This window comes from Fusarium oxysporum, chromosome X (assembly GCF_013085055.1).
Source record: "Fusarium oxysporum Fo47 chromosome X, complete sequence".
Lineage (NCBI taxonomy): Eukaryota > Fungi > Ascomycota > Sordariomycetes > Hypocreales > Nectriaceae > Fusarium > Fusarium oxysporum.
The window spans coordinates 1,341,288-1,368,562 of record NC_072849.1 but is presented as its reverse complement, the minus strand read 5'-3'; the positions used below and the strand labels follow the sequence as shown (position 1 = coordinate 1,368,562).

General features: G+C 49.0%; 11 protein-coding genes across 11 annotated transcripts; 8 read left to right on the top strand and 3 right to left on the bottom strand.

Annotated features, from left to right (window-relative positions):
- Positions 1–699: 699 nt before the first annotated feature.
- Positions 700–1,845, top strand: FOBCDRAFT_9994 (uncharacterized protein). The gene is made up of 2 exons (XM_031191415.3): positions 700–1,248; positions 1,294–1,845. The coding sequence occupies exons 1-2, from the start codon at positions 957–959 to the stop codon at positions 1,764–1,766; spliced, it is 765 nt and encodes a 254-aa protein (XP_031032646.2). The 5' UTR covers positions 700–956; the 3' UTR covers positions 1,767–1,845.
- A 1,741-nt stretch (positions 1,846–3,586) lies between these two features.
- FOBCDRAFT_323656 (uncharacterized protein) lies at positions 3,587–4,902 on the top strand. Its single transcript, XM_059612100.1, has 2 exons — positions 3,587–3,794; positions 4,352–4,902. The coding sequence occupies exons 1-2, from the start codon at positions 3,657–3,659 to the stop codon at positions 4,760–4,762; spliced, it is 549 nt and encodes a 182-aa protein (XP_059467952.1). The 5' UTR covers positions 3,587–3,656; the 3' UTR covers positions 4,763–4,902.
- A 1,201-nt stretch (positions 4,903–6,103) lies between these two features.
- On the top strand, positions 6,104–7,774 carry FOBCDRAFT_323655 (cytochrome P450; the record flags this gene model as incomplete). The annotated part of the gene is made up of 2 exons (XM_031191411.2): positions 6,104–6,621; positions 6,691–7,774. 2 exons carry the CDS (start codon positions 6,104–6,106, stop codon positions 7,772–7,774), a joined length of 1,602 nt encoding a protein of 533 aa, XP_031032642.2.
- Positions 7,775–8,630: 856 nt separating this feature from the next.
- FOBCDRAFT_264811 (uncharacterized protein) lies at positions 8,631–10,577 on the bottom strand. The gene is made up of 4 exons (XM_031191409.3): positions 10,154–10,577; positions 10,003–10,104; positions 9,610–9,946; positions 8,631–9,560 (listed from the first exon to the last, which is right to left on the bottom strand). Exons 1-4 carry the CDS (start codon positions 10,544–10,546, stop codon positions 8,824–8,826), a joined length of 1,569 nt encoding a protein of 522 aa, XP_031032640.2. The 5' UTR covers positions 10,547–10,577; the 3' UTR covers positions 8,631–8,823.
- Positions 10,578–12,207: 1,630 nt separating this feature from the next.
- Positions 12,208–14,151, top strand: FOBCDRAFT_207412 (uncharacterized protein; the record flags this gene model as incomplete). Its single annotated transcript, XM_059609197.1, has 4 exons — positions 12,208–12,592; positions 12,727–13,402; positions 13,458–13,533; positions 13,786–14,151. The coding sequence occupies 4 exons, from the start codon at positions 12,208–12,210 to the stop codon at positions 14,149–14,151; spliced, it is 1,503 nt and encodes a 500-aa protein (XP_059467951.1).
- Positions 14,152–14,572: 421 nt separating this feature from the next.
- Positions 14,573–14,959, bottom strand: FOBCDRAFT_280322 (uncharacterized protein; the record flags this gene model as incomplete). The annotated part of the gene is made up of 1 exon (XM_031191407.2): positions 14,573–14,959. One exon carries the CDS (start codon positions 14,957–14,959, stop codon positions 14,573–14,575), a length of 387 nt encoding a protein of 128 aa, XP_031032638.2.
- A 1,360-nt stretch (positions 14,960–16,319) lies between these two features.
- Positions 16,320–17,796, top strand: FOBCDRAFT_244356 (cytochrome P450; the record flags this gene model as incomplete). Its single annotated transcript, XM_059610602.1, has 4 exons — positions 16,320–16,648; positions 16,787–16,925; positions 16,973–17,102; positions 17,156–17,796. The coding sequence occupies 4 exons, from the start codon at positions 16,320–16,322 to the stop codon at positions 17,794–17,796; spliced, it is 1,239 nt and encodes a 412-aa protein (XP_059467950.1).
- A 619-nt stretch (positions 17,797–18,415) lies between these two features.
- On the top strand, positions 18,416–20,104 carry FOBCDRAFT_207409 (fungal-specific transcription factor domain-containing protein; the record flags this gene model as incomplete). The annotated part of the gene is made up of 3 exons (XM_059609196.1): positions 18,416–18,647; positions 18,700–19,917; positions 20,061–20,104. The coding sequence occupies 3 exons, from the start codon at positions 18,416–18,418 to the stop codon at positions 20,102–20,104; spliced, it is 1,494 nt and encodes a 497-aa protein (XP_059467949.1).
- Positions 20,099–22,091, bottom strand: FOBCDRAFT_190950 (general substrate transporter; the record flags this gene model as incomplete). The annotated part of the gene is made up of 6 exons (XM_054707143.2): positions 20,099–20,390; positions 20,448–20,717; positions 20,770–21,038; positions 21,089–21,470; positions 21,529–21,882; positions 21,951–22,091. The coding sequence occupies 6 exons, from the start codon at positions 22,089–22,091 to the stop codon at positions 20,271–20,273; spliced, it is 1,536 nt and encodes a 511-aa protein (XP_054563118.1). The 3' UTR covers positions 20,099–20,270.
- A 1,210-nt stretch (positions 22,092–23,301) lies between these two features.
- FOBCDRAFT_323652 (uncharacterized protein) lies at positions 23,302–24,779 on the top strand (the record flags this gene model as incomplete). The annotated part of the gene is made up of 4 exons (XM_031191402.2): positions 23,302–23,772; positions 23,822–23,934; positions 23,988–24,470; positions 24,530–24,779. 4 exons carry the CDS (start codon positions 23,302–23,304, stop codon positions 24,777–24,779), a joined length of 1,317 nt encoding a protein of 438 aa, XP_031032633.2.
- Positions 24,780–25,382: 603 nt separating this feature from the next.
- FOBCDRAFT_323651 (uncharacterized protein) lies at positions 25,383–26,844 on the top strand (the record flags this gene model as incomplete). The annotated part of the gene is made up of 3 exons (XM_031191401.3): positions 25,383–25,975; positions 26,026–26,595; positions 26,652–26,844. The coding sequence occupies 3 exons, from the start codon at positions 25,383–25,385 to the stop codon at positions 26,839–26,841; spliced, it is 1,353 nt and encodes a 450-aa protein (XP_031032632.2).
- Between the last annotated feature and the right edge of the window lie 431 nt (positions 26,845–27,275).

The following is a 27,275-nucleotide window of genomic DNA, read 5'->3' as shown; positions in this document are numbered from 1 at the left end:
AACAATTTTTTGACATTTTTGACAACAGTAACAACTTAAGAATGATATATACCGTCAATCAATTCTATCAAAGCCTGTTATCAATCATCACTAATTGTGTGTTGTTTTTTATACGAACTTGATTGAGTGACAGAGTTTAAAATCCGCGAGAGCAGAGCTGGACCGATGTTTCCCCGATATTCGCGAATCCCCTCCTCACGTAACGTGTTGTGCGCCTCACGATAGCATACATGGTGCCCGTGTGAACGCCTCAATGAGCACAGCGAAGATGCAATGCGCTACTGCAGCAATCGAACGCTATAAACCCCTTGCGGTCCACACGAAGGTCTCGCCCTGCGCGTGTGGAGCTTTGTTACTGACGTCATCGTTTCCGCGCTGCGCCAGATCATTTTACTACCCTCAAACTCCAAAGCAGAGTCGCTCTACCTGTTTATCGGGATTTCCTTCGCAAAGGTTACTATTTGCTATTCGCCTCTTGGCATCTATTTATTTTGCGTACTTGGCAATGCGACAAGGACTGCTGTTGTTGCTTGCCGGGTGTTGGCACTGCCTCGAAGATGCTCACGACGCCCTCGGCACTGGGGAACATCTCGTGCCTCTACCGAATACTGTACAGCGGCTTGAGCAATCGATCACCTGAACAAGTGTTTGGCGCCTCAGAAATATGCAGCCTTTAAACGAGCAGACACCAGAGGTACGGGTGACCGCCGTGTTGCTTTGGCCCGCCCGCATCGCTTTTGCGTTTGCACTCGCACTTACTTTGGCAATAGCGTTTGTTCCATGACCCTTCAATATCTAGGTTTTCAAACTTTCCGCTCTTCTCTCGCCGCGTGTGAAGCATAGAACATCCGTTTTTAGGTCCCCACGCATCCAGTCGATGTTGCCTCGTGCTCAACCCTTCGAAGCGACGAAAGATCACGGCGAAAACTTGACATCGGCTGTTCAGGGATGCAGCGATGCCTAAGTCTCAAGCGAAGAAGCCTCCTGCGAAGGGCCTTGACACTTCGAAGTCAAACGCAAAGGCAGGAACACCAGCCCCATACAAGTTCAGTGGGCATGACTCGATCAACATCAGCTCGTTCGACCTTGCGCAAGTTCAGGAATCACTAGAGCACTCCGATGTGCCTTCAATGCGACCGCAGCTCAAGTCGCCCAGACAATACCCTCGTGAATTGAACCACCCCATGCACTGGCAGCTCCTACAGCATGAATTCTTGATCTCGCGCCACAAGGCTTTAAGGTCATCAGGTAAGACCTCCTAGAACTCTTCGCAACAATCACTAACACCTCCAGTGCTTTCTCATCCGTCCACGTTACCTGCCCTCGAACCAACTTCAAAGACTCCTGAAACTCTCCCGCTCGATGAATCAGCCAGCAATCTACGTCCCCCGTCGCCCGGCGAAAGCTCGACGGCCTCTACAAAACCTCCGGTCCCAGAAATCCGCTTATCCCCTCCCGAAGAAACATCCAAAACCCCTCGTCAACCGCGCCCTCCGATCGAGAACCCAGCCTACCCTTGGGAGGAAGAAGAGCTTCAAGCTCTGGAGGATCTGCGAAATGGACAACGTCGCTTGCATGAAGAAACCCTCGATGCGATGGGGCAAATGGCCTACTGGTCTTTCAGAGCGCAACGTGCTGCGAATCGAGTCAAGAAAACGATGTGTGAACTTATGAGCTACATGGATGAGGTTCTGGCTGAGCAGGAGGAAGTTCAAGGTCATAATGAGAACGAATGCAATGTCGTGCCTCCATCTTTGACGAAGTGAGTTCGTCGAAAGATGATCATGGTAATGAAAGGGTTCGCCCAAGAGAGTCACGGCAGGTTTTGCTACATGTGTAGATCAGTCTAATCACAATTAATCGTAGTCAGTCCTCGTGCGACTGGAATTCCACTTGGTAAAGTTTTACTTGTCTGCAAGACTGTGAACATGGCGCTTTGTGACTGCCCTCGCTTCGGTGCACAAAGCTTCAAGAAAGCTTCAAACTCTCGTGTCAGACAAAGCCGATAGCTGGGAGCAAGTTTACACAACAATTGAATGATCTCCATGACGTCGTTGATTTTTACCTTATCTGTATATCAAATTAAATTAAACCAAACTTGATATGGTTCACAGCTAGCTCGCTTCTGTAGCATCACGATGTCGCCTTTTGAGGTTGCTATAGGGTGGGATACAGCTGCCTGCGGTTTGGATCTAACACATCCGATAACGGACTCTCATACAAGCTTGCAAATGTCTTTTTGGCTATGCAACCGCGTCATATCAATTATCATTCAACCACAGTGTACAGAGCAGCTTTTGCCTTGTTTTCGGTTTATGTTAGCGCGTTGATGGGCACCTCTTGTACTGTAGCCTGTCGCGCTTCTAAGTACGCGCTTTATCCAGCATTGACACCAACACAAGCCTAGAGCAAACAGCCAGGACAGCCTCCGTGTGACCGAAATAATCAGACGGCAGATAACGAAATGCAAGATACGCATCTGCAAGTTGGTGATACCGAGATCATCTTCATGTGATGTCTGCCCCGCAATGCCGGCTGAGGTACCCGGAATGATCAAACGCTGGCAATCGGACATCATACCTTTTGCAGAACGCGCTGCTCTACACAGCAAACAAGAGTGTTGGTTGGGCATACACGGCTAACATACAATTCTTCTGCATTTGCCTCTATCTAGAAATGCCTTTGCGCAGCCTGATGTGACGCGTTAGCAGCTCATTTGTCGCGATATCTTGGTTGTGCGACATGCAGCATCTACTCCATTTCCAACCACCTGCAGTGAGCAAACGAGCAGCGCGCATGCCCAATCGATGTCGCTATCGATGGCCCGACAAACCGACATACACAAGCAATGGCTTCTAGCTGTCGCGATGTTTTTGTGAATGTGGAAAGGGAACTTTACGTCGTGGGGTGCGCAAGAGAAGACGCGACTGTCTTCACGTTTAATCCAGGTGACCTTGTTCTCACGGAGTACCATACGATATCCGGCAGCTTGTCCTACGTTTGTTGCTTTAACACCCAGACCGGACCTTGGTCCGGCCCGCGTGTGTAAGTTGTGTCCCAGGCCAGCTCAATACATGTGCTTGTGTGTAATGGGTGATGTTGACATTGGCCATCAGTATGGTGGTTGAGAGGTTGGCCGCGGTCCATGTGTGATGGTCACAGCAACACGACGCTGAGGTTCCAGTACCCGATGCTACAGTCAATGCGACATGGATAAACAACAGAGGGTTACACTTGTTTGCCAGCCAAGATGGTACACAAGGCGTTATTCACGATTGCTCTGAGGCCCCCCAAGCCACGCGGGACAATAACGCGGGGAGTCCCCTGTCGGGTACCTGGAGATCTGAGATCACCAAGACCCTGTGAGCTTCACCAAGTCCAACAAATCGAGAAGCAATCGCTTTTCCGTTACTTTTATTCCTTCTTCTTCTTCTTCTTGCGCCTTCGAACCAAGTCCCTGCTCCGTCTCAGTCCCGATGTGCGCACGCAGAGCCTTGTTAATTTACTGCCGCGTCGCAGCAGCCAGCCGTCAAACGGAAGTCGTCCCGAGCCTACAACGCATCCTTTCTTGCGCAGACGAGAGCAGCTTCCCGATCGAAAACATGATACGTTTAATCTGGGAGCGATAATGCATACAAGGCGGGGAGACTGGGGAAATGAGAGTGACAGGAGTCAGCATGGCGTTTGTTGTTCAGGGTCAACAGCCTTTCCCTAGCATCATCGTCAATACACGCTCGCGATCTCGCCTTCTGTCTTATGCCCTTAGAAAGTTCATCACCAAGTTCAAGCTACTAGTCAGTTACAATGGGAAGCGTTTCCAATGCTCCCGAGAATTCGTCGCGACCGGAGAACACACCTGCATCGTCCCAACCAATAAATCGACCGTCGAATAGCGAAGCTGGTATTCGCTCTAGACAAAGCGAAAGCGACAGGTTGATTAACCGGCTCGCTGACACACTTGGATATCCCCATGGTAATGGTATGTTGAGCCTGGGCGTTCCCCTTTGACCGTGGAGATGAATGGGACGACGTTCAAGAGTTACTTACTCACTTTTTAACGCTAGAACGACGCTCTCGCGAGAATTCCCTTAGGCCCAGCGCGCGGAGGGGGGCGTCTGCATTACCGACACCAGCCCAGTCTCACAGTAAGTACTGCGAGCATACTCCCACTACCACTGCATCTGCATCTGCATCCCTTTCTCAGAACACGCTTGTCGCTCATCAAAACACAATATGCTGACGGTTTGGAACAATAGATCAAGATTGGCGGCTCGTTGGCGGTCGGCCTGCGACTGGTCGTCTCTTCATCCATGCTGCGCATAGGGAGATCGACCGTCGACGCGACTCGTAGCCCAACCCGACCTACATATCGGCGGAGCGTTTCCCCATTGAGGAACTGCTGGGATGGAGGATGTACGATGGGGATAGCGTGGTTATCAATGTGAGATGGGCGGATGGTAGCCCTGATTCTTGGGAGCCTGAGGAGGTCATGCACCTCGATAGTGCGCAGATGCTCTTGAACTTCTGGAGGCTGCAGGGTGGTCGCCATAAGGCAACTGGCCTACGAGAACACCGTGTCCTCAGGGTCCTCAAGTCGAAGGAGTCCAGGACCGACAAGGACAGTCGGTTATACCAATGCCAATGGATTGGGCTGCCAGCAAGTGATGATTACACCACTTGGCTGTCCCTGGACGAAGTCACCGATATTGCACTGGGTCAATGGTTGGTATTTGTTACGGGTCTTGATGATATCTTCGGTTGAGATGCTGGAAACTGTAGAATCATGTATTATTTACTCGTCGATGGATTTCCCGATCTCCTTGGTTTGCATTAGGGCTGTTGGTTATTTGATGCGTGGTCGGTTTGAAACGGTTGAACGGTGGAGCTGTTACTTAATGTTATGGGGGATGCTTCAAGGCGCATCGCTTCCTCGGTCGCACCACTTATTACACTTTCTTACCGTTTGCGAAAATTACAAAAATAGTCGCAAGCGAACAATCAATTGGCAAGCCATTGGTCTCCTCATCGTAAAACCCCGTATCTTCATGGATCTGTTGTCCATTGCCAGGGCGGATGTTGCAATTTCCGAGTGATCGACAACTACCGGGGCCCGCTAAGTCCCCTGTAAATGCTTCAAAATAAGTCAAGACCCCTGTTTCGCTGTAGAAATCGATGGAGACGAATGTCCTGATGCCCAGTGTAATGACTCGTCAGCGCCTAACGGTCGAAGATTATGCTTATCGAACGCTTCACCACCTGGCGCGATACTACCGGGACATGGCTTTTGCTTCACTCCATCTTAACGATGAGTTATACGTCGTTTTTGTTATCTTGCATCAACCATGTTCATGTGGCTGCCGCGTGGGCGACGTGCATCTTTTTCCACTTCCCTACTGAGATGTCTCTGCATTCTCGCACGCCTCACTGACCTGCAGCCGTAACCGTTACGGTAATAAGCAAGATGATCACCGCGGACCTAGGAAGCAGGAAACCCGGGCCGTTCCTTGTCAGTTCTCACTGGCGTGAAACCTAGCACGAGCCGTTGGAAGGCTTCGAAGCCGTTTCGCTATCAACGGTCCCTTTTAGAAAAGCCTTCCTCCTTATTCGCGGGCCCCCGGCATTTGCGTCGCACTTTTCTGCGGAGATCATGGGCGATCTGTGCAAAAATTACCGCAGAAAAGGTATCCCTGCCTGCAGGAAAACATACCCTTGACCCCCGCTTACTTCGGCTCTTGTGATGCAGACCAGAGTTTTACCGCGCTCGTACTTCGTCTTATAGGCTTGAACAAACAAGGTTGAAGCGTTAAGCCATCCTTCAGAGTCCAAATGGAGCATTCTATCCCGTTGGAATACACCGTCGACGTTGCAACCCTTGACTGACTCGCACGATGCGAGAGTCAAAGGTCCCTCTGTCTGACCCACGCATGTGCCGCCTTGTCTTGAAGATAGCCAACAAATGTTTCACTGCAGAAGCTTACGCAGCATGTGAGGATGCTCTTTGGGGCCTGGTGTTTTGCTGTGCATATCTTTCGTATATAGAGCTTCCCCTCATCCCCTCTCTTCTCGCTGGATCGCACTGTTTCTAGCCGCTGTATCTGCCATCATGGGCCTCCTCTTGCTTCCAGCTGTGGTTCTAGCTGCACTTATCGTGTATTATGTTCTCTTCCCTAAGAAGAAGACTGGACTTGACCTCCCTCCTGGTCCCAAGCCTCTTCCCATTGTCGGTAACGTCTTTGATCTCCCGCCGGCTGGAACGGCTGAGTATAAGCACTGGGCCAAGTTCAAGGATCTGTATGGACCTATCAGCTCTATCAATGTCCTCGGAACTCCCCTCGTTGTCCTGAATGACCGAGAGGCTCTTCATGACTTACTGGAGAAGAGGTCGACAAAGACATCGTCTCGACCTTGGTCACCCTTTGCGAGTGAGCTGTGCGGTTACAGCGTATTCCTTCCCGTTATTCCCTATGGAAACAAGTTTCGATATTTCCGTAAGCTGGTGCACCAGCAGATGGGCACCAAGTTGATCTGCTCCGAATTTCGCGACACTCAGGACCTGGAGTCACTTCGGTTCCTTGTGAGGACGATTGAGAGACCCGAGGAGTTCCAGAAGCACATCAAGACGTAAGTTAGACCAATAACAGTGCAGAGAGACAGTCCCGGGGAAGCATCGGCTAACCACCTTCACAACAGTGAAGCCAGCGCTATCATCTTGCGAATCATTTACGGATACAACATCGAGCCCAAGAAAGTCGACCCTCTCGTCAACCTGATCGAGAAGATGATGATCAACTTCTCCGACGCCTTTGTCCCCCTGTCCTGGGCTGTCGACATCGTCCCCAGCCTCGCCCGCCTCCCAGATTGGTTCCCCGGAACTTCTTTCAAGAAGACTGCCAGAGAGTGGCGCAACACCACCGATCAAGCATTGAACACCCCTTACAACTTTGTCATGGATCAGATGGCTAGCGGAACAAACCGACCGTCTTATGTTTCCCAACTCATGAGTAGCAAGTCATTCAAGAACGACAATGGTACTGGCGAGCCTACCAAGGAGGATATTGAAGCTGTCAAAGCTACTGCGACTATCATGTACGGTGGCGGTGCTGACACTACCGTTTCGACTATCAGCAGCTTCGTACTTGCTATGATTGCTTTCCCCGAGGTTCAGAAGAAGGCTCAGGCTGAGATCGATAGCGTCACTGGAGGCGAGAGACTGCCGACCTTTGAGGACCAGGACCGCATGCCTTACATCAACGCCCTGTGCAAGGAGGCTCTTCGATGGATGCCTGTCGTTCCTACCACTACAACCCATGTTACTGAGGAAGAGATTGAGTACCGAGGATACCGCATTCCCAAGGGCACATACCTCATCCCCTCAACATGGTGGATTCTACACGACCCCGAAATCTACGTCAACCCTGATGCCTTCGACCCTGAGCGCTTCATCGCGCCTCGAGATGAGCCTGACCCCAGTGACTTCGCTTTCGGTTATGGTCGAAGAATCTGCCCTGGTCGATACCTGGCTGAGGATAGTATCTTCATGACTGTTGCTCGATTGTTGGCGGTGTTTGATATGCGCAAGGCTGTTGACGAGAATGGAAAGGAGATTGATGTCGTGATTGATGGTACACCCGGTCTGATCAGCCACCCTGTTGAGTATGCTTACAGCATTACACCAAGAAGCGCTAAGCATGTTGAGATGGTTCGAGCTGCTGAGAGGGTTCATCCTTGGGAGGAGAGCGACTCCAGTCTTTTGAAGAAGGATTCTCCTGTTTGAGTTTATGTAGCTCATAAATAAGAAGCATTTGAACTCAACAGAAAAAATGCTCCAGCAATTGTCGTCATGTGTCGGCTTGACATGATGTTCACAGTAGTAGTTGTGCCTCAGACTTCCCTGAAGGTTTCAACATTGTTATTCAGCAATATCAAGCTCGAGCTACCGTGACCCAGTGGCCCATACAAGAAGTCACACTGATGAAGGATCAATGAGAGCGGGCATAGCTGATCAGATATGCCGCTTGATCTTGAATCAGCCACATTACTGTGCATGATGTTGTGAGCAGGGGGACCTAGTCATCAGCATCAGTGTTGATATACTACGTGAATGCTGAAAGGAAAGCCGCGAAAGAGTGCTATAAGTGCAGGTGAGCGCCAGCCCAATCTTTAGCCCCAACAAGACAAGCTACACACTGCAAGAACAACACAAACAGCACGCATCATATCACTTCAAACCCCACCAAACATTTCAGCCACTCACTAAACACTTTAATCATCCAATCATTCAACATGTGTATCAAGGTTATCCCATATGGCAAATGCACCAAGCCCGACTGCACCACGCGAGTTAGGTGGGAGAAAAGGGTGGAGCTCACTCCGTGCCAGTTGAGCCAGGAAGGGAAGCAATGCCAGACAACCGAGCGGTCTAAAGACATAGATATTGTCTGCGAGGACTGCCAACTGGAGGAGGTGGGTGGAGGCTATGAGTACGGGCCGACCCCTCTCCCCAACCCTTCGAAGTAATGACCTATCTTGGTCCGGAGAGGATATTGAACGGCGGAAAGAGGTACTAGCGCAAGATTTACCTAGACCGGAGAGCCTATAGAAGGGTAATAAAGCCCAGGTATCTGGAATCACCTTTCTACAACCTCACTGCTTCAATCCAGGGGAAACCGTGCTGCTGTGCCCAATTATGTGAAGATGAGTTTGACTGTCGTGTGAGTTGTGATATATTCCAGAAGTCTGCTTGTACATTAAAATAACCGTTAACTGCTAGCTCTCTAAGTAAAGTTCATGATATCACTGCCACCGAGAAGTATTGTCAGTCGATCATGGCTTGACAAAGCGATACTTGATGTATGGAATCCAACCCTTGGGCATATCAACCTTTTGGGTAGTGAAAGTACAGGGGCTGAAGACAGGCCAAGTGTGATCCTTTGAGAATCCAGCCTCTGTGAATGTCTTGGTTACTTCCTTTCTGCAAGGATACTTGAACTCAAGGTTGTACCAGCGATCATATGGAGCAGCTCCCCACTCGACCACCATCTTGTTACCTCGGAGAGGAAACTTGAGGAAATCATTGTCGAAAGCATCGATCGCATTAATGAGAGTAGTGAGGGAACCTTGAAGTTCTTTCTTGAGGTGACCCTGGATCTGGATGAAGCCATCACGAACCTTGCGTGAAGCCGCAGTCTTGGAGAGCTCCGCGTTGTTCTTCCAGTTCTGAGTAAGCTGAGCGTTGATCTTCTTCAATACATCGCGAGATCTTGACTCATGCTTGGTAAGGAGAATGAGGGGAATAAGGTTCCTCTTGATGTCGTTGGCATACATGCTGATTTCAGATGTGACAGTACCGTAGCCATGCATGATGCCGCGAAGCGTGTCGAACCTTCCATCATCCAAAAGATCAGCAAGGTTGTTAGGGATAAGATACTGTGCATCAAGGTTGTAGGCGGCCTGAATGTTGCCCAGGAAGTTGTAATAGATGAACTTGCGCTTCTCGTCGGCAGAGCTAGCAGCGGCGATGATGTTGTTGAGATCCTTGACGGCTTTGAGAGCGGCAGACACTGTGATAGTTAGCGATGAAAGCTCACGCAGACGGGAATAGTGACCGACCATTGTTGAGGTATGTAGAAGCTGTCTTGCCAGAGCAGGCGTTCTTCTGACAAATACTCTTCTTGATCGAGTCGACCTTGGTTGAAACAGTCTTGACGCGGGTTTGGACAGTGGTTGCTGCATTCTTAATCGCCATGATTCGGTTCTTGTAGGGTGTAGCGAAGGTCTTTTCCCAGTCGGCGAGCATCTTTGACATCTGGCCGTTCTTGATCTCGGTGCCCTTGGGAATCCACTCAAGAAACCATTCCATGACGGAATCGAGCTTCTCTCCGCCGCATCCATCTGCACCGCATTTGCTGAGGCGCTCGACAAGATCGAAGTAGCTCTTTGTGTTGATCTGTAGCCTGGTCAGTTAACTGTTCAAGTTGAGGCGAAGGATGGGTGATAACATACCTCTGCTGCTTTCTGTACTACCCATCCGTCCTTATTGGCAAGTTGGCTGGAAAGAACGGTGCTCTTGGTGTTCCCGTACTTGAAGCCTCGGTTGGCGAATTCCTATTTCTAGCTTGAGCATCAGACGAGACGATGATGAAGGAAGACAAACCTCTTCAGCGCTGTTCGCAGTAGCCAGCGCAATCCACTTGGCTCCCTTGAGCTTACCGTCTACCCATACAGCGCGCTCCGTCTTGACTTCTTTGATAGCTCGGGGCGCCTCTCTGCAGTATGCTGTGTAGCCGCTGACGAAGTCATCGTTGCCCATGGCATCTCCGATAAGGTCGCAAATGTTGCGGTTGTTGGTCAGGATTTGAACGCCACAGGGGCTGGTGTCGAAGCATGTTGTGATGGGCTCTGAGCCGTATGGGATCTTGAAATATTCCTCGCAGCCGTAGGTCCCTTCAGTGGACTTGCAGATAGCGTCGAGATTTTGACCAGGTCCAGCAAGGACTCTGGGAAAAAGTGCCGAGGCAAGAAACGGGAGGGATTGATAGCGACTCATTATTGATTGTAATTAAGAAAGTCGTTTTGATCTCAGAAACACAGACGAACGGTGATCGGAATTTTGGTGGGAAATAAACAGTTAAAATTGACGACCCCTGGCTCAGTAGCGCATGATGCATTTTCAGCTCCAAACACCAACTTTGATTAGTGACATTCAGCCCTGGCGGTCTAACGCGCCGCCACAACTACTAATTCATTCCACCTTACGGAATTAGACACTTGTGATCAAGTGTGACAGGGTTGTTGATTTGTTGACAGTTTCTGGCTTAAGCGAAGCTACTTTTTAACCTTATTTATTAACGCCACGAGACCGGTCCAGACTGGCGGTTTTAACGCTATCGCTCTGGTGTCTCGGTTGTTCAGTATCCCTTACGTGCAAGGCTAGCCCAACACAGACATGAACTGTTTTTGGTTGAGGGATTCTGCCTTGTCAGATCAGGGTTATTCCTGTTTTTGTGTCGGGATGGTGTCCACACACTGGAAAGCAGACCGTCCAGACCAGCTGAACTCATGTTGGGTGCGTGAATGGTTGGCTCTTTGGTCCAGAAAGAGCTTTCTGCAAGGATGAGAAAATGATAAAAAAGACTCAGGTCTGAGGTATGGATACACTAAGTCTGGGGAGGGTATTGCAAGGACCACAATAGAATCGGATAATCTGCATGATGACTTGATCCTCAGCCCTATGGACTAGATTGGCGCACTGACTCTGCCCAAGAGCGTGACCCTACGGTCAAGGCACACTCTCGGCAATTTCAGCTTCCGTTTGATATGGCTTTAGAGGTAGGCCTTGCAAAACTCTAGTCAGATAATCCTTCGGTGGGGTGCATCGACGGGCCCTGACCTGAGTTAAGGGCTTTTTACTAGAGTCTGGCACTGCCTTAGTATCTAGAATAGCTGGTTTTTATTCTACAATCCTTCCCTGCTATAGTAAAGAGGAGGAATAGTGATATTAGTGCTGCGTTTATGAAAACCTAGGGGCAATCTAGTATTTATATCTGGTAATTTACTAAAAGCCTTCTTTATCTCTCTTGAATGAGGAGAGAAAAGCTATATTTTAGGTTGCCCTTTCTTTTAGTATTATATCTAGATTTTACTCAATGTATTATTTACAGTTACGACCTATGGCCGTGAGCTTTTAATTGCTAGACTGAAGTTGGTGTTCATGTAAGGTGCCATTATAACCCAGTTTTCAAGGGGTAGGCAGCTGCAAACAGATGGAAAGAGCAAACAAACTGAGGATGCATTGTAGTCTCACCGCAAACTTGATAATTCTAAGAAAACAACTCACAGACAAACACGACTTTGACCCACTCACCCGCCCGGCGTGCGTCTTTGTTTAACTGACATCTTCGTAACGCAGACTTTGCATCACCTGAGCCCCAAGACTCAACAAAATCACCTTAAATCCGTCGCTATCACCACTACCAAAACCACCAGCAAGATAGACATGGAGGACGGGTCGGAAGACGGTCATGTAGCTCTCATAAAAGTGTTGGAAGCTGCCATGAGCAAAGAAGCAGTAAGAAAAGGCTAGCTTGTAACTGACCATCTGGATCCTGAAGCCCTCGTCGAGGCACTCCGAAAGGAAGGTACTAAACGCAACGGCACAGCAGAGAAGGCTAGCTTCTCCGTCACTCAGATCCCAGATCTCTACGAGCCATGCGTGATCCCCAAGAGGACCTTGAACCAATGCCTATCTCTGACATGAGACTCAAGACTCATCACCGCGGCAAGAAGGTCTTGCTTCGGGTCAAGACCGCACCCGCTCGGGCCACGGCCGTCGTGACCAACGTGGAAGATGAAGAAGGGACAGCAGTTCTATTAGCGCTTCATCAACAGTTCCAGGAAGACTTGTTGACTGCCAGACATCCTGCTCAAGACTCCGTAGCAATCCTCAAAGATCCCTTCTTTGAGCAAACGGCTGAAGGAACTTACTCCCTACAAGTCGTCCACCCAAGCGACATCATCTGGCTAGAAGACCACGACGAGAGAATCCCCGAGCAGTGGAGAGTCCACAGAAAGATCAAGAGTAGCGCAGAATATGGTGCCGAGGGAGAAGGACTCGCGAGCAAAGAGCACTGGTTGCCCGCACTACACTCGTCCGTTTCTCCATGATCTTCATTCACGCAACCTTACTTCTGACACGACCAAGATAAACCTTGACTCTTAACACAGCAGAGTCACCAGATGAGAAGCAGCAAGCACTTCTCGGCCATTCCGACATTTATCTCAAACTCGATCGCCCTCGTCAGGCGTTGCTAGACGCTATCGAAGGAGATGGCCTTACAACTTCGACCGAGGAGTCCTGGCTTCTTCAAGCTCGCGCGATCTACCACCTTGGGAAGTTTGAAGAGTGCCAACAGAAGCTTCGGGCTCTTAAAAAAGCGTTTCCCAAGAGCGTGCCTGCTTGGAGCCTGCAACTACACATCGGTAAAAGTCTCAAGGAGAAGAATGATGGTGCGTATGCTGTTGCCAACATGCTCATTGGTGCTCAAGAGGCACCTCCATTGATCGACTGCGCCACCTTCTCCTCTCTTGTTGAGATCCGCGTCGCCCCTGGCCGAGTTATGGGGCTCTTCCTTACCAAAGACGTATCTGCTGGAGACTTGATACTCTGCGGAAAGGCGTTCTCGTACTATTTCATGGATGATGAAAAGAGTCATGAGACCTATCCAATCTTGTTGAACATGTCCAGTAAGGAACTGACATCTGGTGGCTCTGTTCACCTGTGGCCACAAGTCACCCAAAAGCTGTTTCACAACCCGGAATATATCTATACGATCCAAGAACTATTCCACGGGGACCACAAGAAGCTTCAGATCATTGAATGGGGCGGAAGTCCTGTTGTTGACTCGTAAGTTCATCTCCATCGCGACATATCATCGGAATACCTGCTAACGTGGTCGTAGCTTCATGGTAGAAAGAACCATTCACTACAACGAAGTAAACGCCCCGAGAACTAAAAGTAATGACCTCGAAACCAGGGTATTTCGCAAGACAGGAGACTCTCTAGAGATCGACAACAACAACACTAAGTTCCTGACTTCAGGGATCTGGCTCCTCGCTTCCTGAATCAACCACAGTTGTGTCAGCAACTGTCGGCGTTCTTTTATCGGCGACATGCAAATCATCCGAGCTACGCAGGATATGTCCGCCGGGACGAAGCTGCTTCTCTCCTATCGTACTCCCTGCGCCTTCGAATCCTACGCGCAAGTACAGAAACACCTCTCAACTTAGGGCTTCAAGTGTGCGTGCGACCTATGCAAGAGTAGAAGCAAGGAAGATAAAGCAGCCCTGGAAAAGCGGCACAAGTTCTGCCACGAGGCTTCCGATCTTCTAAAGACTGAAGTGCTTCAATTCAACTTTGCCAAAGCCAGAACAATCCTGAAACAACTAGAGAAAACTTACAACGGAAAGTCCGCCAACAAAGTCAGACTGGAGCTTTCGGAACTTTGTTTTGGGATGAGCGATCGGTACACGGATTCGGGAATGCACGCTGATTTTGTCAGGATGATCGTGAAGTCTCTTGAGTCACTGGGCTTCGTCATTGTCGCGTATGTCCCTGGCCAACTATGTCATTTATCTGTTTCTCAATCTGTCTGAACTGTACTGGAAAGTATCTCGGCAGCTCTCCATGCATGTTTTTAACTACGCCAAGCCCTCGTACAAAATCCTTGTTGGTGAAGTAGTCTCGATGCCACAGTTGCTCTCGGACACCGTTGAGCACTTCAGGTCTATGTAAGAGGAATGAATTTTGGATTCACACTGGACTAAATGTTCAGATTTGAAAACATCCTATAGGCGCGCCAATACATTAGAGTTGGCAAACCAGAGGAACAGACAACCATTGCTTCGAAGTGGGAGAGACGGATGTGGGAAAGGGAATTAATGTAAATTAGTTCCGTTTTTGCTACAGAATAAAATAAAAACTAAGATCCCTCCCCAAATATGTACGATCAACACACAAAGCACCGTATATATCCCCAGCTATAATCCTTGACTGCTCTCAGAGGCTTCCAGACTCTTAGGCACTACCAACGTTGACATAGCACAAGACCCATCCAAATTGAACGGGGTTGAATAGACTGATATGAGCAGGCGTCTGCTTCGTAAAAGCAGCGCTTCCAGGCTGGGTGCCAAGGCTGTCCTTGTACATCTGACAGGTCACCTTGTCGGGGTCGATCTTTTCGCCGTCGGGGAGAAGGAACTGAACGCCGCGGAGCTCAAGATCGGTGATTTGGTAGTCAATGTGCGTGAGCTTGCCGAAAGGAACGTCGACGAACTTGTGAGTGTTCTTGTCTCGGTTGAAGGCGTAGACGCTGGCTGTTGCGAAGGTTTCAGTCTTGGGGGCAGCTGTTGCGGTAGATGCGAGGGTCGCGACCGCGGTGATGAGGATGGTGGCGAAGTGCATGGTAGCGAGGAACTTGGTTATTTGAGATTGAAAGTTGATAGGAAATTGAGATACTGTATTGAAGTAGTGTAAAAGAGAGTGTTGGCTGAGTTGGATTGCAATTGAATATTGGGCATGGCGAGTTTCTTATATACACTTGGGTAACTCTGAGCGTCATCAGCCATCGTGTCCTCTTCACTATTTTTAGGTAGGTAAGCTTCCTACAGTTTAATACGGACCAAACCTTTCGTGTTGATTCTGCGGACCATTTGACACGGCGTAGGCAGTGTTCAAAGCTGCAACGAAGAATAGTCAGCACTTGTTTCCAATACAGTACCTCGAATCACTTTCCCGTATTCGATGTTATGTCTCCCTGGTCACAATCCACACTTTTGAGGCTCAGTGACTTCATGAACGTCGATCCTCTTCGCCAATGGTGTAATCAAAATGTCCTTGCGCCAATGGCTATGCGGCAGTCAGCAATGGTACCTCGTGTCCTGGTCGATCATATGTCAGATTTGAGCCGCTCGTCAGCCTAACCCATCCAAGCCATGTAGCTCACTGCTTACTGGAGAAATTGCCGAGAGTGCTTGGAGGAAATGAGATGGTGATGCACTTTCTGTATACGAGGTTGAGAGCATATTGATGTTATGGACAGACGTTGCCGGAAGAATAACACCACGCATCACCTAGCAGATGATCTGCCGCAGCTGTGGTGACCAATAAACCCAGGCACCTGCAACTACTCGATCAGCACACCAGAGTCAAATGAAAGGTTGGAATCGATACATCGTCTGCGGTAACGTTGCTTATTTTCTTCACGACCTAATCATCTTAGTCACCCTTGCTGGCCTGCTCTTACTTTCAATATGCTCTCCACAGATTGCTACCGAGTCGCCCAAAGCAGAGAATAACATAAGAAAGAATCTCCGTTTCCGTCAGCTCTCCCAATTTTGAAAGCAAGGTGCTTGATGAAAGAAGAGAGAAGTCAATGCTTGACCCTACTTCCACGTCTTTAAGATAGGTGACCGAAAAGAACCCAAGGAAGAATAGACAAAGATTTACTCAAACCAAATTCCTGAATTTGTATTGGATGAGTCGAGTGAAATTTGATCATGTTTACTCCATGCCTGGAAGTTATCAAGATAACAGTGAACTAACTGCGGGGGCCAATCGGCCATCTCTTAGAGATTCCTGTTTGGTACAAGCGTTGTCAAGACAATCCGATGGCCTCTTTGATTGGACGAGCTCCAGCAGTACACATCAAGACGCTCCACTTCTTGTGACTTTGGCTGGACAAGATGGACGAAGGAATGGCTATATAGATATGACATTCCCCCTCCTAAAGACTTCATATCTTTGTTCCTCGTCACAAGCGAAAATGGCGATCCTCTCTCTTGCCCACCTCGCTGGAGCAGCCGTGCTCATTTTCATCGGCGTTCTAATTGTCCGTCTGCGTTCACCTTTAGCTTCCCTCCCAGGACCTCGCCTAGGTCTTCTAACACCATGGCAACTGAGATACCATGAGCTTCGTGGCAAAAGAACGCAATATGTCCATCGAATGCACCAGAAGTACGGTAATGCAGTCCGTGTAGCCCCAAATGAGGTTGTTTTCTCGTCACTCGACGCGATGAAGGAGATATATCTGTCCAAAGGCAGTGGCTTTGACAAGACAAGTTTCTACAACCTCTTCTCTCAGTTTGGGCTCAGGTCAGTTGATCCTTAATGTCACTATGGCACACCGGACTAACACAGAAAAGGACAATGTTCTCAACTTTGCAAAAAGGCCCAGTAAGTCTCAAACTCCTTCCGCAGCCATGAAAGCGCTAATCATCCCGTGCAGCACAGCCAGAGACGACGAGTAATCGCCGACCGTTACGCAAACACCAACGTCAACCGCGAAGCCTCTCTACACGGTATACAAGAGAGATCACAAAACTTCATCGCTCGTTGCAAAGATGCTCCAAAGCAGGAGCTTGACGTTTACGTATGGGAGTCTGATCCTTTTTGCGCTTCCTGGCTAACATCAAGAAGATGTTCCTCCACTGCTACGCGTTCGACTGCGTCACACATCATCTGTTCCATCCTCATGGCAGTGACTCGATTCTCCAGGCGTCAGATGAAAAAACACTCCATGAGGCGGTATTTGACAACAGCCTTGTTAGTAAGTATCATCGAAAACCTTAGAGGGTACAGCGCTAACATAAATGACAACAGGGAGGCTCTTGAACTATTACCACCCAACTCTTGGCAGCGTTGCAGGCAAGCTGGGCTTATTCGGAAAGTCGCGCGGTATTCCTCGAGCTACAGAACTTGTGCTCAATGGTGTGAAAAAGGGCGGCGTCGCTGACTTTACACTGGTGAGTCGCATGCAGGAAGAAAAGTTCGGCATGGGCACTTTTGACATCGCGTCTGAATGCATGGATCACATGCTTGCCGGGATTGAAACCACTGGGGATGCGCTGTGCTTTCTGATGTGGCAGATCTCTCAGCCAGGCTATACCTTCATCCAGGAGCGCCTACGAGATGAGTTTAGAGCCAACCCTGATGTTCCTTCCGATCAACTTGAGTACCTCGAAGCAGTCGTCAAAGAAGGTCTCAGAGTCTTTCCTTCGATCCCCATGAGTTTACCAAGGTGCGTTCCTGAAGGCGGCGCAACTGTTGATGGCCATTGGCTTCCTGGAGGTACTATCGTGAGCTGTCAGCCATACTCGATGCACCGAATGGACGAAGGGGTTTTCCCCCGTCCAGATAGCTTTGAGCCACAGAGATGGCTAGAGGAGAAAGGCTCAGCTGAGCGAAACCGACTATTCTTTGTGTTCTCTAATGGAGGACGTGCATGCATCGGAAGACAGTGAGTATACGAGCTCCCAGTTGAGGATACTGGCTAACTCATTGTCCAGTCTTGCTATAGTTGAGATGAAGACACTTTTGCGTGACATCTATTCGCGATATAGAACAGCCCCTGCGGATGGCATGACTTTTGATATGAGCATGGATGACCAGATTTTTACATCTCGACCGAAAGACCAGAAGTGCAATTTGAAGTTTGTCGAATGGGTTGAGGTTGCAGGTTGTTGAAGGCCAGAAAAACTGCTGTCGAACTTTGACGCAATGCCTATGGTGGCATCTTAGGCACTGTAAAATACAAACTTTCTTCCGTCAATAGCAACGCTTAAGATTTGCCTTACCTCTTGACATATGATGCATGTGCCGATGTTACGTTGACACAAATTCGAGCATTGGCGAAGTGGGATGCTCTAGAGAACCTGCAAGTAGAAAACGACATACAGCACAGTATCTTAATGAACCCCAGTAGTTCTCCCATGGGAGATGGAACAAGCAGCTATTCAAACAGGGGGAACTAATCTCGTTCTGGCGTTAGTGTAACCCTGCGGGGACTTCCACCAAGCCCAGCTCGCTGGAGTCACTCGCCAAACTATCACCAATTCATCTCAATCGGCCGCGACCACAGCAATGATCGCTCTAGTTTCAGAAACTCTCAAATCGTTACCAAAGAAAACCAGGTCCCGAGCAGGGTGCGTACGATGTCGCCGCCGACGGCAAAAGTGTGACGAGAGTAAGCCCTCGTGCGATAGATGCGTCGAGGCTGGGAGCATCTGCAAGTATGAGGTTACGCTGAGTTGGGGCGGAAGAGCATTCGCAAAATCCACTTTCGGAAAGTGTCTTCACGATATCAAAAGAACAGGTATGCTTAATAGACTGGAGACTCGGGTGAGCACTTACTTATGCTGGTTTAGACAACGCCTCGACAGGCAATGGCTTTGTCTACAGCACGACCCATGCCCAGTCGCCTAGGCGCGGGGCATCGCGGAGGACCACAGCGACGCGGTCAAATGCCAGCCATGAAACAAGGCTACAGCACTCGACAGAAAGCCATGTACCGGAAAACACTCCGGATACACTAGATCGACGTGTCACCACCACCAACGCCTCCTTGATCATGAAAAGCGATTGCATTCTGGAGGTTTCATCAAGAGTTCACCCACAAGATAAGCTGACCGGTCCCCTTCACCCCTTACAGGCGGCCATTACACGACCGCAACATCAGATATCCTTTCTTCCGCCCATGGCTAAATATCTATTCCAATTTTACCTCTCCGAAACGATGAGACTTACCGTCCCAAGCAGCTATGCCAAAACAGAGATCTGCCGATTCCTCGTCCCGATGTCGCTCCAAGAGCCTAGCTTACTCTACGCCGTGATGGCGTTCGCCTCTGTTCATCTCGATGCCATCGGTATGCTGCCCGGAAATTCGCAGCGACTTATCGACAGTCTCCATTGGGCCAGCATCAACCATCTTCGAAGATTGTTGGAAGATGCTGACACCACGTCACAAACTGTGGCGCTGGCTACCACGAGAACACTATGCCAGGCTCAGATTTATGGTGGGACATCATTATGGCGCATTCATCTTGATGGTGCGCGTGCTATCCTCCAGACGTCTCAAACAGGCAAACAAGTGAAGAGCAGGCCTCACATTCCTGTGAACACGGGGTTCCTGGATAGTTGGTTCCATAATGCGGAAGCACTAGCTTCCTTGAGCCCGGCCGGGCTGCTCGGCGGTCAGCTTCTTGTCCACGGCCAGACCGATTCTGGAGCGTTTCTCGACATCTATGGTGGCGTCATGTCTGATCTTCCTGCATTATTCAAAGAGGTCGGAGCCCTCTTGGGAAAGAAGCACGTACGCACCGCTGAGCTCGAAATTGAAACGGAGGATCTCGTTCATCAGATCCACGCAAGGCTTTCTCGTGACAAAGCCGAGAATATGATCATCGCATCAGATCTGCTCTCGTTTCTCTCAGCAAATGATATCCAAAACTACGCACTCAGCAACGCTGGGTTTCTCTATATGGCACTCTTACACCTATACTGTAGCATGGGGTCTTTGTCCCCTTTCGCTACCGAAGTCCGCTTCTGCGTTACTCAAATCATTCAGTGTGCTCATAAAATGTCTCGTGAGTCTGGACTCTCTCCGAGAGTACTGTTAGTCTCACCCTTGTTCACCGCCGGGCTTTATGCTATTGGGTCTGCGCGAGATGAGATCAGGCTTGAGCTGGTAGACATTGGAAGATGGATGAAGACTCCTCATCTGTTCAAGACACTAGAGCTATTGGAAAGAGTTTGGCTTCAACACCCCGATGACTCGACGCGCACTTGGGAGACGATTGAAGATATGAGGGTCGACTTTCTTCCTTACTAGCTCGAAACTGCTTGAGGAAAGCCTTAAAGCTTCTTCGCCCGTTAAGGAGATAATAGAGGCATACCACCTACTGTGACGAATACAGACTAGCCCACCACATGGTTGTTACTAGACTCTCTCAGTTTCAACGACGTTGAGCTCAACGCTTAACTTTCCAACAGTCTCTCCGACACCTGGTTCCTGCACTTTGTAACCTCGGAACTTCCTGGCTGGCAGCTTCTCGTTGAACTACACAGAATGGTGAGTAATCTTGCCTTGTTTCTGGATCGACTTCGGGTTACTTACCATAGCGTCGATTTCTTCCAAGGTTCGTCCCTTAACTTCAGGCAGGTAGAAGTACACCCAAACAGCGCTAATGATGCACGAAGGGAACCAGATGTAGCCATATCTTGGTCCCCAGTTCAACGCAACGGGATTAATGAAGTACGGAGCGGTGAACGTGATCAGCCAAGCGCCAAGGAATCCTGCTGCTGCAGCAAGGCCGAAGGTGTAGCTTCGAAGGCGTTGTGATGGGATTTCGCCAGCAACGAGCCATGAATATGGAGCAATCATGCCCTGAATGAGAAGGTCAATAACACAATCTTTGCATAGATATCGAAACACTTACATTGAAAGCCATCATGTAGAAGCATGAAAGCGCGACCAGTACCTTGCCGGTAACGATTGCACCCGGGTTGTGATCATAAACGGTTGCGATGATCAACTGGAAGAATCCAGCGGTTATGAGGCCACAAAGGAGGAGTACTCGTCGTCTTCCATATCGTACAACGATACAAACATTGGCGATGATAGCAAGCATACCTGCCATGCTGAGAACGTTGCTCATTGCAAACGGGTCTTGAACTTTAGCCATGGCGAAGAAGTAGGCCTTGTAAGCTGCGTAAAGGTCAGTTACGTATCCCTTGGGCGACAACGGGGATGGTTACCAATGATGAACATTGACCCAGTGGCAGCTTGGAGGCAAACAGCACATATGGAGATCATGGTTCGCCTTCTGTCGATTGGGTTATTGAACATATCCAGGATACCGACACCCTTGGACAATGCACGCTCGTTATCAATAGCTTGGCGGATATCTGCTATCTCCGCCTCGGTATCTGCGCCCTCTGGCCTGAGCCACTTGAGCGACTTGAGACCATCTTCGTAGCGTCCTTGAAGAACAAGCCATCTTGGTGACTCTGGAATGAAAGGCAAACCAGCGAATATGATAGCTGGAACTACGTATATCATTCCGAGAGGGATAAGATATGCAGAGCGATCAGGGCGTTTCGCTGTTGCCCAGTCGATTATGGTACCGATGAGTGTGCCCTATGAACCACGAGTCAGTATCGATATACTCTTCATACTGTCAGATAGGAGTACTGACAAAGGTTGTGCACAGATGAAACACGGTCAAGAACAAACCACGATACTTTGCCGGACTACTCTCTTGGATGTATAGTTGGGAGAAGGTCATGAAGTAGCCGTTGGCCAACCCGATAAGAAGCCGACCAACATACAGCGGCCCAATATGTGTCGTGGTCATCATGATGATGTTCGATACTGCGCAGAGAACGCAAGCCATCCGAAGACACATTTTCCTTCCAAGTTTTGCCGCAACGAACCCTGCGAGACTGGAGCTTATGAAGGCGCCCATAGTCATCAGGGACGAAATAAGCTGCTGTCGAGTGGTGTCGATGTTCCACCCGATTGCGACTTCGGGGTCTCGGTAGCCATAGATCTGATCAAGAGCAGTAGTCAACACAATGCTCGAGTGCTTGTTGGACGTCAGGGAATGCAGGCGCCTACCTTGAGAAAGCCAGGCATGGCTTGTAGTCCACCGATCAATCCAAAGTCAAGGCCATACTGGAAAGGAGACAATACGATGATTCCGCATGCTAAGAAACACCGCCAGTGGGCACGAACAGTATCCTGCGATGGGTCTGCCATAATCAAGGGCCAGATGGAGTGAGGACGATCAGATGAATCGAGCAGTCAACTGCGCTGGACATCGTCTTTCTGCGGCTACCGTTTCCTTTCATACTGGAGCTCAACTGGAGGGACTTGGCCAATGACCTCACGGTTGTTCCTTCAGACAAAAACATTGAAACCTCTTATCACTAACTATTTCGATTGGCGCTCAACCGAAGTGCGGGGTGCATAATAGGTTCCACTTAGAGTTGCAGATCAAGTCAGAGTTGCACCCGGTCGTCAGCCTGAAAGTGCGGAAAGAGTGTTGTCTCTTTGGGTAATCGGGGTGTTTCTTCCGGAGAGTTGCCCTATCGTACTGAGTTCGGCGGTATGCATCCGATGGGAAGAGTTGTCAAACTAAACCCAAAGCTACAAAGTTATGTACTAGAGCTACCCTTGCATCAACTTTATCCAACAAGATGTGAAGCCTGATGGAATTGCCAAGTACCTCCCCCGCAATCTGAGAGTCATGCTGAAGTTTTAGTCTCGTCTTGCATGAGTTTTCAGCTTAAGTTGAGAGCCATCGCGACTGGCTGCGCTGCTAATTCCCGAGCCAAATGCCGGGACCAGGGTAACATTTTCCCCCTCATCATTCAGACTGCCACTGATTGTCACAACATTGCCTGACAAAGAGATGACATGTCAGTCACGTTCTGAAGCTCATTCGCAGCCTGCAGGACGTGTGTTGCTTTGCATAGTTCTCTGCCAATAGGACCACGAACCTGGCTGCTAGCGTATAGATATCCCACGGAGGTCAAGCGCGTTGCATGATATCCGAATAGAGAGGCGATAGCAGTTTGTTCTCGCCATCGGGTGAAACATTTGACATTTACGGCCCTGTAATTCGAGCATCAGATTTGGCTGTTCCGTGTCTAGAATGGAAGCATGCTATGAATTGAGCGTAATCAGTAGCAAGTGAACCAAATTGATGACAGAGTCAGAACTATTATCCAAGTACCGTGGAGCTTGTTAGCGAGTTTGTTGCACTAGCATAATCAACCAACTCTTGGCTGCAGAAGGATCCTGGTTGCAGACCAACAAGGGCGGGGAACAAGACGGGGACAGCTACCTCGGCTTCCCAGGGTGATGTTTTCCGCTAACCACATGGTCACATAAGTGACATGTTGCATTAAACCCCAGATGAAAAGTTTTGAAAGTGCCAGTACCACCTGTTCAGTCTTATCAAATCATGGCGGCTCACAAATCCGGTATCAAGGTCATCATCGTTGGGGCCGGCTTTGGCGGTTTGACTGCCGCTATTGAATGCCATCGGCAGGGTCATGACGTTGAGATCTATGAGTCCTTTCCTGAGCTCAAAGTTCTCGGAGACATCATATCATTTGGTGGCAATGCCGGCAGGATCTTTAATCGCTGGTCTGATGGAGAGATTGTAGCCCGTCTACGCCCGTTATGCATCGACATACAAGAATATGGCTTCAGAATTCACAAATGGGACACAGGAGAGGTCGTATATCATCAAAAACGACCCCCTCCTAACCCTGAAGCCCCAGTATTGAACGGTCATAGAGGCGAGCTGCATGAGATTATCTTCAATTATGCACGTGATGAGCTGTGCATTCCAATTCATCTCGGCCAACGAGTGTCTGAGTATTTTGAGGACAATACACAAGCTGGTATCATACTGAAGACTGGAGAAAAGGTATTTTACACATTTCTCAATGCAGACCTTTCACTGACTTTTGTTCCAGATTACTGGCGATGTGGTGATAGGTGCTGATGGGGTGAGGTCAAAGGCAAGGGAGCTTGTTCTAGGATATGTCGACAAGCCCAAGAGCAGTGGATACGCTGTTTGGAGAGCATGGTGAGATCAGGATCTTGTATGGTGACGGGTAATCATATACTAACAGGCATTAGGTTCTCGAACAAAGACATGATACAAGACCCCTGCACAAAAGAGTTCTGCGAGAACGGCGATACCTTTAACGGCTGGATCGGACAAGATGTGCACTTCTTGTTCTCGACCTTGAAAGGGGGTAAGGACTGCTGCTGGGTACTGACCCATAAAGATGACCACGATATCGATGAGTCATGGTCGTTCCCTGGTAAGATAGAAGAAGTGCTAGAGCTCCTGAAGGATTGGGATCCTACATGCCGAGCGATTGTGGAAAAAACGCCGTCAGTAGTTGATTGGAAACTGGTCTATCGCGATCCGTTACCGACTTGGATCAGCAACAAAGGGCGAATAGCACTTCTTGGTGATGCTGCTCATCCTTTCTTACCGACGAGTGCTCAAGGCGCAACTCAAGCTATGGAAGATGGCGTTACTGTTGCTGTCTGCTTGAAGCGCGCGGGGAAGAGTAACATCCCTGGTGCACTTAAGGCTCATCAGAGTCTGAGGTAGGAGAGATCCAGCCTGCCATTTGAACATTTCTTCCGCAAAACTAACACAGTGATAGATATGAGCGCGTGAAAGCGGTTCAGAAGACAGGAGAGTCAACCAGAGATCTTTGGCACAAGACGGATTGGGGTAAAGTCAAGGACAATCCTAGCAGCATCGGATTCCCGCGCGAGGATTGGATTCACCAATTTGATGCTGAACGGTATGCAGAGGAGAATTTCGAGAGTGCTCTCAAAACTCTATGGCATGAGGTCAAGGATAATGTCCTGATCGATGGGGCCCCTACAATGGCGCAAGTAGCGGGCTAGGATTGCATCACTGTTCCTGCTATCCTGACTTTATTTCTTTTCCGCCATCAAATTTACAGCCAAAGCTTTATGGCGTTGACCAAACGCGAGCCATTGTGTAGTCACTGTCTTCAGGGTAGGCTGTCGGTGCCTGTCCCAATTGTCAAACACGCGTCATAGACTTCGCAGTTGTCCAATTACCCATGCTGAATAATCTGCCCCCAATCAATCAAATAATCATGCCTTACTCATGAATCGCGCGATCGTCACAGAAATGTAGTTTCCCGTCGGTCTTGAAACTTCGGCAGAAATCCAAGAACCTTCTAGCGCCCTTCCATGAGATGGTGTTAACGTTATATCGAAGCCATACCTCGGTAAAGAGTTTCTATTCCAAGCACCGTCGCCGTGAACTAAACCGAAATTGTGGTCTGAAAGTGGAACATGACGGCATAGACTGGGTCTTTGGACCGAAGTTCGTGGCAATGATGGAACAATAACCATACAAGTCATGACATCACAAATATCCGATTTCTAATATTCGCAATTGTTTATAAACGTGCAAATGTCTCGGCATCTATACTGTAGTGAATAGAACATCAAGTTATAAAATAATATTATTTGAAAATGGCACCAAGACGATTCTCTACTGAACCTGCAGACGCAAGCCCTTTGGGCCAGCCTCTCAAATTCGAGTTCAGCGGTAAAACCGCCAAGAACCGATTTATGAAGGCTGCAATGACAGAACGACTCTCAACCTGGGATCCCAAAGTCCTTGAGAAGCGAGGCGTTCCTACACCAGAACTTATCAACGTCTACCGACGATGGGGCGAGGGAGATTTCGGTGTTATCCTGACTGGAAATGTTATGATCGAGTATGACCAGCTCGAGGCTGCTGGAAACCCGATCGTGCCCCGAGATGCACCTGCGTCCGGTGAGCGGTTTGAAGCGTTCAAGGAATTGGCAACTGTTAGCAAGAAGCATGGAAGCTTGATTGTTGCACAGGTCAGCCATCCTGGACGCCAGGTCGCCGATAACATTCAAAAGAACCCCATTTCTCCTAGTGATGTGCAACTGGAGGGTGAGGTGATGGGCATGCACTTTGCCAAGCCCAAGCCCATGGATGAGCAAGACTTCAAGAATGTTATTGAGGGCTTTGCTCATGCTGCTGAGTTCCTTTACAAGGCCGGTTATGACGGTATCCAATTGCATGGTGCACAGTAAGTAGACCAAGTCTCAGTGCTCTGGATACGATATTAACAGAGAGAAGTGGCTATCTCTTGGCCCAATTCCTTTCACCTACGACAAACAAGAGAACAGACAAGTACGGTGGTTCCATTGAGAACCGATCTCGCATCATCTTCGAGATTGCCGATGCCATCCGTGCCCGTGTCCCCGATAAGTCATTCAGCCTTTCCATCAAGGTCAATAGCGTCGAGTTCCAAGAAGGCGGTTTCTCCACCGACGACTGCAAGGTCCTTTGCAAGCAACTCGAACAGCATGGCTTTGATTTTGTTGAGCTTTCTGGAGGAACTTATCAGAGCCTTGCCTTCTCTCATCGGCGAGAGAGTTCGAAGAAGCGAGAGGCTTTCTTCCTGGAATTCGCTGAGAAGATTATCCCTGAGCTTACCAAGACCAAGGCTTACGTCACTGGTGGCTTAAGGACAGTCAAGGCTATGAATGAGGCTCTCAAGACGGTTCATGGTATTGGCTTGGCACGACCCGTTACTAATGAGTTTGACTTGCCTGCCAAGATCCTCAAGGGTGAGGCTAACAGCGCAATCGACACTTTGCTCGATGAGCAGAACTTTGGTATCACCAATGTTGCTGCTGGCACACAGTAAGTCTACACAAGAACTATGTATGTTGAAGAACATAAGGCTGATTTCCTTTCAGAATCCGACTGGTTGGTAAGGATAAGCATCCTCTTGATTTGAGTCGCGAGGATCACAAGCGAATTTTCGAAGAATCCATGCAGAAGTGGGGTGAGGGTATGGCGCATAATGATGATCAGTCTAAGTACGGATACGTTGATATTGAAGGAGTCAAGTTGGAGCCATATGGCCAAGCTTATGCGGCGGCGTAATTGAAAATAGATAATTAGATCTAGTATATAATAGACCATAGTCTGAGTTCGCAACAGACTTACTCAATATCACAATCACTACCATACTCCACTGTACAGTACGCAAACACGATATTCAACTACAATCTCAGATGAGGCAACGAGAGGAGGGGCTAGATGCCTTGACCAATATGCATATCAGCTGATGTTAGCATAGCCTAAAGAAGGTCATGGGTGCGACTAAACAGGCTAAAAAGACGTCAAAATTATGACGTTGGCTTCAGCACCACTACAGTTGAAAATGCGAATGGAGCCTGAAAAAGCCCTCATGATAGGCTTACTTCACAATTCGGCTGTGCTGCATGGTAAGGCATGATGCGGCTGAAAGTGTCTAGTTGATGCGTGTTGCTGACCATCTAGAAACCCAAGGTATAATTTGTCTGCACCCCATTTTC